General features: G+C 37.0%; 2 protein-coding genes across 2 annotated transcripts in view; both read right to left on the bottom strand.

The window, feature by feature from the left end:
- The window catches only part of LOC107602822 (cytospin-A-like), a 39,961-nt gene extending 34,269 nt beyond the window's left edge, over positions 1-5,692 (bottom strand). The window contains exons 1-2 of the mRNA XM_016295416.1: positions 5,660-5,692; positions 5,120-5,281 (exon numbers count right to left, since the gene is read on the bottom strand). The gene's annotated coding sequence lies outside the window, so the exon portion shown is untranslated. The remainder of the gene's footprint in view (positions 1-5,119; positions 5,282-5,659) is intronic.
- A 950-nt stretch (positions 5,693-6,642) lies between these two features.
- LOC107602846 (breakpoint cluster region protein) overlaps positions 6,643-13,397 on the bottom strand; it is a 44,039-nt gene continuing 37,284 nt past the window's right edge. The window contains exons 17-23 of the mRNA XM_016295446.1: positions 12,183-12,242; positions 11,166-11,275; positions 9,781-9,920; positions 9,452-9,586; positions 9,258-9,363; positions 8,770-8,932; positions 6,643-8,651 (exon numbers count right to left, since the gene is read on the bottom strand). Coding sequence (XP_016150932.1) covers positions 8,562-8,651; positions 8,770-8,932; positions 9,258-9,363; positions 9,452-9,586; positions 9,781-9,920; positions 11,166-11,275; positions 12,183-12,242 — 804 coding nt within the window. The 3' untranslated portion in view covers positions 6,643-8,561. The remainder of the gene's footprint in view (positions 8,652-8,769; positions 8,933-9,257; positions 9,364-9,451; positions 9,587-9,780; positions 9,921-11,165; positions 11,276-12,182; positions 12,243-13,397) is intronic.

Genomic DNA, 13,397 nt, shown 5'->3' with positions numbered 1-13,397 from the left:
ATATATATAGATATATATATATATATATATATATATATATATATATATATATATAAATAAAATGCATACAATTAATAACAATGATGCAAAATATTATATATAGAAATACACTGCATACTATGTGCATAAAAAACTTTTTATATGAGGTTTAGTCTAGATGTACATCCAGCAAGCCGAGATGAAGTCAATCAAAACACTTGTCTTGGCATACAAGACAATTAACAGACAATCATCTACTCATCTGGCAAACTCCTTAGACCCATATCACATGTAACTTGTCACGCCCTTAAAATGACAAAAAGACTAAGCACTTTGCCGTTTCCACACCCAATTTTTACTACAGACTGGCAGAATCCCACCCAATCTTCAGGCATTGACTTAAGACTCACTTCTTTTAACAATAACTGGATTAATTGTGGCTGAGGAAAAATATTGTGTTGGCTTGTTGGTGCATTTTATTTGTATTAGTTCATCCTTCTTATCCCAACAGTCAACTTCCTGAAATACATACTTGCCATCTGCTGACCATGGCAGTATCACATGTAAAACTAAAGCACAGGGCTCGACAATAAGGGCTGCCCGATGGCCCGTGGCCAGCGTGAAAGATGTTTGGGACAGCTCACAGATTTGTCACTGGTCTGATTGGCCACATGTTTTTAAACCTTGCCAATTTAAACATTCAAGCAATTTTTAAAGCATTCAAGCAATTCAAGACACGAAAGACACTTTAGTACTCACGCACTGTACTAAACTACTTTACTACATTTAGTACTGTGTGCACAGTGTACAAAGTCTCAGACTACGTGCAAGCCTCATATTGCAAGTCAGCATGAAATGGAAGTTGCAAATCACATTTTTCCATATTGTGAGGTATTTCTGAGTAAAACAAAAAATGTAGGATAGGAATGCACTAATAAATCAAATAAAAAAAAAAGTTATATTAATTTTGACATCATGGTGACTTAAAAACAATCACGAAATGATATGAACTTGCTAACTGGTTGGTCAAATAGTTGACCATTCTGACTAGAATAAATGAAAACTACTGCTGTTCAAAAGTTTGGGATCAGTAAACATTTTTTTCTGAAAGAAGTCTCTTACGAAAAAGAAAAATCAGTAAAGATACAGTGTGGCTCCCAAACTAGACCTCAATCTGACCCCGCCATAGAGTGAGCATTAAGAGGTGCTGACAGAGACTCAACACTAACACTACCCACCAAGCCCTCAAATATGAATCATTGGAGAGACATTTGCACACACATACAGAGAAACAGATGCCCGGTTTCACACTCCTCTGCAGAGTGTATCACATACTGATAGCGAAATGCATCTATCACCTGGTAGGCCAAGGTCTGAAAGAAATAAAAGGAAGCATATGTGCAGCTGGAGTTTTTTTTCCTACGCTCTCCTTACCTCCTGACTGTGACATCGTTTGCTGTCAGGAGCATGCAGGATGAGGTCACATTATGAGGTGTGTGCTGCATGTGTAACGCTCACACATGGTTTATTACTACAGTGAGGTCATCGTAACACTGTGGACCTTGCCTATTAAAAAGACACACGTGACATGAACTGAGGCTCCTCGCTCTTCTGAATAATAACCAGTTTTTGATACCCAACTCAGATAATGGCATTTGGTCCAATTCACAATAATAATTGTTTCGGCCCTTCAGAAACTAGGCACTCACAGCCAAAATGGCCAATAAAAGGTGTCAATGTGCTGAGAATTGACTCCTGTGTCTATCTTTGTTTGGACTCTTTGTTCTTTCTCTTTGGAAATGCATGTCTCAGTGGAGTTAGTAACGGGAGCACTAGGATGGCACGATTTGTTTAGTGCTCTTCATCGGAGCGTGATGGGGGTCTTGGAGTCCTGCCTGCTGCGGTCAGACCGTTTGTGTTTGGGTAGCCTTGTGGAAAAAGTGAGGGGGAATATGCTGTGGTGCTTACTCAAAATAATAAACAATATTTTTATTTTGTGAGTCAGTGATGCTAGTACTTCAAAAACAGAACACAGCACAGTCACATTCGTTTAGAACTAAAATCCTGCTCCTCATTAATATTAAACATAAAACATGGATGACGAGAGGTTCCCTAGATGCTGTATGAAATATCGTGACATGACGTGACGTGACATGTGACATGTGGCCAAGTATGGTGACCCATACTCGGAATTAGTGCTCTGCATTTACCCATCCTAAGTGCACACACACAGCAGTGAACACACACAGACCGTGAACCGTGGACAGCCATATATGCTGCGGCGCCCGGTGAGCAGTTGGGGGTTCGGTGCCTTGCTCAAGGGCACCTCAGTCGTGGTATTGAAGGTGGGAGAGAGTGCTGTACATTCACTCCCCCCACTTACAATCCCTGCCGGTACGAGACTCGAACCCACAACCTTTGGGTTATGAGTCCGACTCTCTAACATTAGGCCACGACTTCCCGCAAAAGAACTTCCAGAACTATCTCTCAAGTTCTGGAAACAACTGTCTGGAACTACATGCTATTTGTTCTTAGTTTTATTTTTTCAGCACAAACTTGTTTTCACTGCTCTGATTGGCTGTAATTCTGCAACATTTTTTGCTTTTAGTGTGGACACTGGACAGATTTATTGCCCAATAGATTTATTGTTTGTCTCTGAAAACTTTTACATTCTACGTCTTAATCGAATGCAAGGTAATAAAAAGGCGAATGGTAACAGCTTTCCCATCCATCAACATTTTGCAGATCACTTTGCTTCTATTCAGTCCAAGTAGCATTGTGCTGATTAACTCCATCCACTCTAAAACCTGATTGGTCCAAAACCCTGCTACAAGTGACAGTACAGTACGACAAATACGCTCTTCACCACTCTGATTGGCTGTGATTTTGTTATGTTATTTATTTCAGGGCTTTTTCACTTTTTAGTCCTAACGAACAAATGACCTAAAGGAGTCACCTAAAAAATACCTAAAAGTACCTAGAAAGTAGTAACATCATGTCTGGTTAGGACTACACACCACTAAATATGATGGGGTTGGTAAGATTCTTTTAAATGTTTTTGAAAAAGTCTCTAATGCTCATGAACGCTGCATTTATTTGATAACAGAAATATTGTGAAATATTATTATTTATTATTTAAAATAAATGCTTTCTACTTGAATATATTTAAAATATAATTTATTCCTGTGACGGCAAAGCTGAATTTTCAGCAGCAATTACTCCAGTCTTCAGAAATCATTCTGATATGCTGATTTGGTGCTCCAGAAACATTTCTCATTATTATCAATTATCTCTATTATTGCTTTTTCAGGATTCTTTAATGAACAAAATTTAAAAGAACAGCATTTATTTGAAATATAAATATTTTGTAACATTATAAATGTACTTAGAGTCACTTTTGATCAATTTAATGTGTCCCAACGTTTGAATGGTGGAGAAGGTTAAAAAAAAGCAGACAATTAAATCACAGTTCAGCTCTTGTAATCCCTATTTTCCACTTCATCTTTTATCTGAAACACTACTCGAATTGCACAAGAACTTCAAATGCTGTGAAATGTCTGAACAACATCTTGTCCATCAAAACCACAAATAACACATCTGTTGGCAATCTTCAAATGCAATAAAATTAGTGAGCCCTTCCTTTAGTTGTGTTAGCATCCAAAACACCAATCATTTCAAATTCATAATCACAGATATTTTTTTTGCCTTATTCAGAAACCTAAAAGCACCCTTGAACTTGACAAACACAGCAAGGGTTATGATGCCCAATGAGAATGTACTGATAGGGGCATCCTTTTCCCACACACACTTTGAATCATCTCAGCATGGCCTCAGTGTTTCTATATGTGAAGCCATACGCACATTGCAACAGAAACCCTCCCACTGCTTCAGCTCTAGGAATGTGTTTTGTTTGGAGGCCTTTTTGGTGGTTTATTAGATCTTAAGAGGATGGCCTCCAAGAACTTTTTCACTTGGGATGACTGTCCTGCTGAAGCCAAGGATCGAGAGCGGGCCAAACAGGCTGTAACTCTTATTGCATAAGTCCCATTCCCTGAACACAACTGCATTTGTGATAAATAGTTTAAGACGACGACATTTTTCCACAAACGGAAAGAGGCGAAAGTAAAGGAAAATGTCTTGCTCTGCATCAAAATCACTGTGAGGTTTTCTTACCTCAACACGTCCTCTGGAAAGACGAAATTATGGTTTGAATTTAACTTTTTTCCCCATTGGAAAGGTATGAATCTCGGTGACTTGGCACTTGCAATATGAACAAATATTTGTAAATTGATTAGAAAAGGCTAAATGGTATTTAAAAGACATTTGTGAACTTTGCTACAGGAAATGAACGGTTAATATGGAGAAAAAAATTAAAATACAAAGCAATTTTTGGGTTAACAAAGTAGGTAATGATAATGTCTGCATATACTCAAATATAAAACAAACAAAAAAGTAATTATGTCTGAAAATACTCTTATAAGCAACTAGGGACAGCCCTCTGTTGTACTTAGTCTTCTGTCTGTTCTGACCACCAATGATCACAAGTGTGACCCCAGTTATGACTACCAGTAACAGAATATAATATTTGAAGCCATCTTTGTTGTGCTGTACAAAGCACACAAAACGATTAAGTCAGAACATAGAACACTAAGACATTTTCTGGGTTGCTACATGTCTGAAAATGAATATGATAATTGGGACTTTAAACAGCTAATGAGAAAACTCTTAAATGGTCTCGTTTTGAAACTACCTGTATGTTTATTTAGTATATTGCATGCATGTTTTAAATCAGAAGGAACCTACTAATAGTACAAACATTTCAGTGAACCTTTAGCTAAAAACCGTAATATATTTCCCAGATCAATCTGACATATTGACTGACATGACCTATCAGGGTTTGACTGTCCAGTTCGCGAACTACAGTAACCACCATCCCTACTACAATGTTTCATAACAACACGAGAAACATAAAATCCGGCTAAAAGCACAAATATGACCAATTAATGCACTCTGCGACATCCTGTTTCATCATTCCAGTGTTTGTCACAGCATGGTTGTGAGTTTACAGGCTAAACGCTAATGCTAACAGGATGTGCTACTTCAACAGGATGCGAGCAGAAATAAATGTCTAATTTATTACCTTGGCTCCCTCCTTTCGGTCTGTATAAGCGTCCGTCAGGGTAGACGATCTTCTGGGTAGTGTTCAAAGGTAGATAACAAAGGGTATTCCGGAGTTCTAGGTGGTGTTGCATCGTTTCATGCTACACTGAGGTTGGCCACTGCAAACAGCGCGACTGACAGACTATACACAAACACACAGTAGATCACATCACCACACACTCTCTGCGCCCGCCTACCACATGTGTTTCCATAGTACAGCTGTGCAGCATGAAATATTCATTCTGTTAGCTGCCTGAAAACAACCCAAACTACCTGCCATACTAATACATATATAAATCTACAGCAGTAGTCTGAGTTATGCACAGATACGGTAAACTGTTCCGATCCCTCTCTGTCTTTTCTAATCTGACTTGCTTCTGCTCTATGTTTTAAATTGCCAATCATTTACTCGAATGTATTGCATGAGTCATTGAAGTTAAGTATGACTCATTCCTGCACTGAAGATACAGCAGCATTAGCCATAATACACTTTGACATTATTGAAACAAAGCATACGCACCAGTTCACTTAGCCTAAGTTTATTATAGGGATGTGGGTGTTTTATCTTCGTTGTTCTGTCTAAAGCACACAATGTCGATTTGAATAATTTAGTATATTAAAAAGCCTTACTGGGTTACTACATGTCTGAAAGTGGAATGGATATGAAAATTAGGACTTTACACTAAAAAGGTAGGAAAAAGCTCTTAAAACTCTCAACTCTTCCATTTTTTTAAGGAACTAGTCACTGAAAGGAGGTGCACAGCCGCTCAAACGTTTAAGGTCAATAGAACCTTAAAAACTTTATTAAGAAATGAATTATTAATTAAACTGACCAAAAGTGACAGTAAATACATTTGTTACAACGTATTTATACTTCAAATAAATGCTGTTCTTTCAAACAGCTCATCAAATAATCATGAAAAAATATATCAGTTTCCACGAAAATATTAAGCAGCACAACTATTTTCAACATTGATAATAATAAGAAATATTTCTTGAGCAACAAATCAGCGTTTTAGAATAATGCGGTTTTAGAATGAACCTTGGTGAACATAGAACTTTTTTTTCTTCAAAATTATCAAAACTATAAAATTATCTTAATTTTTTTTGTCAGCAGGAAAAACAAGAATATTAAAGTAGATGTTAATTTTCCATTTATTTTCCACGAAGCCTGCAATTTTGAATTCTTGTTACCAATGTGGTTAAAATCCCGATTTGTGTTATTTAGCCATTTTTAAGCATTAAATGAAAAATTTAAATAATTCCCAAAACTGACAAATAAAATGTTTTTCTCAAAATTGTTTGCAAATTTAGCCTGAATTAAGCTACCATTCAGATGAACTTATACATTCACCATAAAATAATGCATAAAACATTGTTTTCTTATAACAGTTTGACATGTTTGGAACTGCTTATGTTTCATTAACATAGGTTAATGTTAGATAATTTTTTATTAAACATATCAACAAAAACATGGGATCTGTAATTATCATTTTTACCAACTTTAAATTTATTATTCATTTACTTTGTACAGAATCACATGGCCACATTTAATGTTACAGGTCTCCCATACAATAGCATTGTGCAGTTTCAATATTGTCCAGTAATAATAATAAACGAAGTCTATTGTTTCAGCAGTAGTGCTCCAGGAGAGGAAAGAATGCTGAACGCAAACCACTGTGTCCTAACGTCTTCTGGGGAGTAATGCTATCTCTATTGAGGACTGTTTAATGTACTTGGCCATCGGTCAGATAAACACACAGAACAGTCAACGGCTCTGTGGAAACAAGAGGATGAAGGAGTTTATTGTGATCCATCTCCTTAATCCACACTGTGCCAAATTTATCCATATACAGGACATTTCCTCATCATGGAAGCTGGGTTGTAAAATAGCAGCCAGGAATATCTTCATCAGTACAGCGTGCAACGGATCAAATAAAAGAGAGAAAAAGGAGGAATGGATATAGCTGTAATTCAAGCAGGAGCTTGATAAAGGAAGTGCAGATTCCAGAACATACAATGGAATAAGAACAGAGAAAGGCAATGATCTTCAACACAATTACAGGAATGTCTGTTTTCCTTAGTCTAAAGGAAATACGCAAGCGTGGCACAATAACTAAAGCAAATCTCTAAAAGAAAAATAAGTCATTAACAAAACAACATGCCTGCATGTTACATGACATCCAAATAATACACAACCTCTCCTTTGTTCTGAACAACATAATACAGATATATGCATATTAGCCATAATAAACTGAACAATTTACACACACACACTTAACAGGGCAAGATATTGACACTGTTCAGGATCGCAAAGTGCTTGCAAGTTTTGTGAACAGCAAAGTTTTACAAAGTGAAAATATAATGAACCCAAATGATTAAACAAGAAAAATGTACAGTGTTTGAATTAAGTTCATTTTTGCTATTTCTTAAATACAGAAAACTAATGTAGCAGTGATATTATTCTGATGGAGAACTCCTATATCCATTTGAATATACTGAGTCCATCAGTTACGGTTAATCATTTCCTATAATACCTTAAATTATATAAAGATTTAAAACTATTTTATGTTTTATTTCCTAAGTTATGTGAGGTTTCCAGTTTAAACAGTACTGAAAAATAATGTGTTACAGTCCTATAATATCATGTGATATGACCAATGCGCACTGTATTGTTTTAATATAGGCTCAGTAATCCAATATTAGTTGGATTTATGTGAGATAAAACAGAGAAATGTTTTCATAAAACAAAAGGAATGTACATACTTGGGAATCATGGGAACGGTAAACTATAATTGTGTCGTATATTCTTTTTAGTTATGAACTAATATGCAAACATGTTGACCATAGTCACACGTTGGTTAAAGAACCTCACATTTTAGTTCTCTGTGTTGTGTTTTATCCATCAGAAAGGGGCCATATAAATGTGTTCCTCCTTATGATTTACGTATTCAGATGTTCCGTAGCCCTCGCCATGGGAAGACATAAATCATAGGTGAGCAAAATGTCAGATCAAATAAAGCGTTTATGGAAAACTGGAATGTGTAATTCTTTAGAAACCCACAGCGCTGAAAGGAACAAGAGAAAACACAAGAATAACATTCACCATCCAATGATCTACGAGAAGCTTGGCACTCAAAGTGTGAGCCACCATTCAGTCAGAAATCCTACAATGGATGAGAGTGAAAATAAGCAACATCACCTGCATGTTGAATGGAACTCTTAAGTGCTTGTAACAGTGAGTCCATGAGAAGATATCAGACTGGCTTGTCATTCTTCACTACAGAAATATCAACAGAATGCTACTGATGCTGAGAATTCACTCCGCTTGTAAGATTTCAGTAGGATGTTGGTGCCCTCCATTGGTCGCATGCTGAATCAGTCCCAGTGCATTTCACACCATAATGCATCTGAGCTCCTTTTCAAACCTCTGTGGAGAAAAGCATACTCTGCCGTTTACTATCTGGCGTAGGGATCGCCTCCAGCTGCAGGAAGTACAGTAATATCTGGACCTACAGAGACGGAGAGGAACAAATACATCAACACAGCTATTGTTTTGTACATGACCCATTTTGATGCTTTCAGACTTCAGGGCAGTTCAAATCAGAGCTCATAGTGTATGTGTGTTACCTGAGACATAACCTCAAGAGACCAGCTGTCACTCATAGAGATGGGCTGCGTGGGATTGGCTGGAATTTTACTGTCCTTTTCAGAGGGGCGAAGGAGGGTCGGGCCGAATACTGTGGCGAGATTGTGGAAGGACATCTTGTTGACGCTCTCATTCTCAGCAACCCTGATGAAAATAAGAAAGAAACATATAGGTCTTAAGCAAATGTGAATGGTGCTTGCCTGCCCATAAAAAGTTGCAATCTCAATCTCCTTTTGCTTATTAAAGACAGGCTGTAAATTATGGGGTTAATTGTGATTACTCTATTTGATTAATAGCCCTAATTTGCATATAGTTTTGTGAAGAAAAAAAAAAGTAGTTCACTGCTATGCTGTAGCTAGTGTGTTTCTTTTGGTTCTAGATTGGTATCATATTATCGCAAACACCAGTTCAAATCTATTTACACTTAGGAATCATGTTACTGAAATTGTTTGATGGGATCAGACTGCACCTCTTCAGATGGTCCAGTAGAAACAGGAAGGTCAGCAGGTTGGGTTCAGGTAGCGAGAGCAACAAATTGAGCATACAGCTTTCCTTTGCCACACTGTCTGATAATGCTGAAGAAAATAAATAAACAAAAATCAACGATTAACATGAAGTGTTCTGAATAAATGATCATGCATTAGAACTTAAAAGAACACCGACCAATGCCTTCAGTGAAATTTGCGTAGAGTTCGTCAGTGAAGAGGGGCTCAGGAAGCTCTCTGAAGTAAAGCTTCAGCGTTCCAGCAATGGCATTCACGTCCATCTCACTCATCATAACGGAAACGTCTTTATTGTCTGTTAATTCACAAAAAAGTACTAATTTTTAGCCATAACAACAACACATATCATATTAAATACATAATATATTAAAATACATTTAATTATATTATAATATTTAATTTAATTCAACTTTAATATTTTAAAATGTAATTTATTTTTATTTAATTTAATTGTTGGATCATCCCTACAAGAATTACTGAAGCACTTACTGGCATCAAAGGCAGCTTTTAGGGCTTGGATGTCTGTGGCCACACCAGAGACACGATAGATGCCCAGTTCCTCCATCCCTCTGCGCTCAATCTCTTCTACACACTGTCTCACAATAAGAGGCACTTTGGAGTGCTCCCGTCTAAGAGTAACAAACACACATGAATCAATAACCAGCATCTGGAAAATATATTTCAAATGATTTGTGCTCATTTTTTGATATTCAAGCTGTAAATACTATGATCACAGATTATGGGAAGATGCTTTTTTGTTAAACTGTATTTCATGGAAAAAATCAAATGAATGTTTTATTTTTAAGGCATTATTTTCTTGGCACATTTCTGGGAAGTAAAAAAATAACCAGCATATTCTGAGAGCTTGTTTATTTGTTCACTATGAATGGAAAAATTATTTCAACATTCTCATAGCCTATATTTAAAGCTACATCTGCATTCCAATATCCCAAAATCAACATCATAATGAGACCACCTGAGAAAATAAAAAAAATCTGTCTACCATATACTCCTCCCAAAACTGTCAAGTTAAAAAAAAACAAGTATTATTAGAGGACAAAATGAATTGTTGTTAAACTACAAAAAAAAATTTAATATCTGAGAGTCTAATTCCTAAATCCACAGTCCTGTTTTTATTGCAGTCCTCTGAGGGAAGCCCTTGGCAAACCCTTGCCTTTAATTATCATTTCTTCCTGTTTCTCAGGAAGTCTAGAATTTGGTTGCTTTCTGTTTTCCTTTCTGCTTTTAAGAACCCGTCTGACGGAGACCACCTTTCCTCAGCTTTATTAAAAGGAAGTTTCCCCCTCCTTATTTTAATGAGCCCTCATTTGAGTCATGTGGGTCTAGGAAAACACTCGGAGAACGGTCCCTGTGTCCTCTAAATTATGGGAAACATGGCTGACAGCTGACTGGTGTTGCTCTTGGAGTGAAAGATGGGTGAACGGAACGGAACTTCTTTCATCATTGAATCACGACTGTCTGACATAAAACTTGCATAAATGGTTACAATACAATATAACTATATTAATCCTTAATATAGGCACACTCACTAGCCATTTTAGTAGTCATTTTTGACATATACTGACATCTAGTGGTGTGGATGCAGCACTATTTAAATACAAAAGTTTTCAGTTTTGAAAGTATCCAAAAATATGGGGTTACAGAGTGAAAATAAATAATATTTAGCTTTTATTAGGCTACTGATATGACTGGAATCATATAATGTGACATTTATTTACTGAAATGCTATTAATTTTCTTCTTACCTTTTAATAGGGAAAATAATGTAATACCCCTTTTTAATTGAATTAAAACTGTGTACAGTGTATTTGTATCAGTCATACACTGGATTGACTGATTGGTTGGTTGACTCACTTAGTAACAGCCCCAATTTTGACTCCAAACACTCCGGACTGTTTCCTGGACGGCATCCTCTTCAGACTGAACTCTCTGCTGGTAAACCGCATAGACAGTTTGACCTCAATCTGGAAAGAGTGATGAATGTGCACAACTTTTTTTTATAAAAACATCTCACTGATGAGAACAAAACAACTCTGTGCTCAATCTCGCCTATCAAATAATCACAAATTAAATCACTGTAAACTGTGGCCATCACCTTAATATCAAGCCACATGACCATGATAATCCATCATTGTGCTTCATATTGCTAAAACTTGGTGGCAGACAAATGATTGTTATATATTGATTGGAGGATGTTAACGGAAAAAAGTACAGCTCTGTTCATAAAATACCTACACAATGGTCAGTAGGATTGTTTTTAAAGAAATTAATACTTTTATTCAGCAAGGATGCACTAAATTGATCTATTTTACATTGTTAAATGAGATTTCTGTTGATGAATCCTAAAAAATGTCTCTTGTAAAAAAAAAAAAACAATAAGTTGTGCAACTGTTTTCTATATGATAAGAAATGTTTCTTGAGCACCAAATCAGCATATCAGTATGATTTCTGAAGGATCATGAGGCTCTGAAGACTGACGTAAAAATTCACTGAAGTTGCTAAAAATTTAGCTTTGCCATTAAATATGTATGTGAACAGGGTCATTTTAGTTATTATTTTGACAAATGAGAAGTACTGAAATGTATCTGTTATACCAAAAACCTTTTCTATATAATTGTATTTAAATATCTCACAAAATCTGCAAAAGAGACAAGTGATAAGCACCTACATGTGCACTGCATATAGTTACAAGATATCATAATTTCAGTGTTCAGCAATGATACAGCAACATCTATTATTCACTTCCCAGACATATTCAGATGATCTTAATCAAGTGTGCTGGCCTGTTTAAATGTAAATGGCCATTTATTAAAATGACTGTTCCTATTATTAATAATTGTGTTATTATTGTGCAGGATGAGTCACACTGACCCCATTCATGCTGATGACTGTCCTCTGCCAGTCTTTACCCTGCAGCGATGGAGGATCCAGCTGTGAAAACAGGGACAAATGTCAATCAAGAGGATAATCCTTATCTGAGCATGACCCAAACACAGAGTCACCTGCTAAAAATGGCAGCCCAGTAAACACGCTATTGGAAAGTATCTACATTTCACAAAAATAAATAAACAAATGCACTGAGCCAGGACAAATGAATAGCTGCCCAGACACAAAGTACAGTATGTGAATGATGCAAACCAATGCACAATTCTATTTCAGCTTAACTGATACAGACAAAAAAATCACTTAAATTAACTGCATAACGTAAAGAACAATAAAATCCAAACAGTTTCCCTTCTTTATGATATGTCCATCTTCCCCAGTCTTATAGTATTACATAACGTCCACATAGTCATAGTTGTCAGCATTCTGTTCTAATCATGTCTCTAATACCAGGGCGTCAGTTTGTATTTATTGTGGTCTGCTATAGGTGTTGGTACAACATAATTTACCAGCTTGCTGCCAATGGAAAAACCTGTATTGATTGGTTATCTTTACTCATGCCAAAATATCTGATTTGTGTAATTCGAAGCAACTGGTGCACTCGTACATGGTGAAATCAATGTCAGGAATACCTCCAGAAAACATTGTCGGTGAACACAATCCACCGTGCCATTCGCCGTTGCTGGCTAAAACGCTATAGGTCAAAAAATTAAGATAAGATGGCGGCGCGTTGTTTTTGTACATCTCGATCAGCTGACATGCTATCGAGCAGACAGAGTTATCGTCGAGGGAGGTAAGACCCGCGGCGGAGGGCTTTGTGTTTACATCAATGATGCGTGGTGCCGCGATGCTGTTGTGGTCTGCAAACACTGGGTGGAGTTTATGATTATTAAGTGTATTAAGTTCTATCTACCGAGTATGTTTAAGCAGGCTGCCACATACAATAACACCACAGACCTCCAGGAGTACTCAGAGACTGTCACTGCCTACATCACCACGTGTATTGATGATGTAACAGTCTCAAAGACCATCACTGGCCGGGCCAACCAGAAGCCGTGGCTAACAGGGGATGTCTACGGACTCCTGAAGATGCGGAACGCTGCCTTCAGAGCTGGAGATGAGTGGGCTTGAAGACAGCTAGGGCCAGCCTTTCCCGTGGCATCAGGAAGGCAAAAAGTCAGTACTCCAGGAGGATAGCCCATC

This window comes from Sinocyclocheilus grahami, unplaced genomic scaffold (genome assembly GCF_001515645.1).
Source record: "Sinocyclocheilus grahami isolate Dianchi unplaced genomic scaffold, SAMN03320097.WGS_v1.1 scaffold336.1, whole genome shotgun sequence".
Classification (NCBI taxonomy): Eukaryota; Metazoa; Chordata; class Actinopteri; order Cypriniformes; family Cyprinidae; genus Sinocyclocheilus; species Sinocyclocheilus grahami.
The sequence above is the reverse complement of the archived record's forward strand: the minus strand, read 5'-3'. Positions and strand labels throughout refer to the sequence as shown.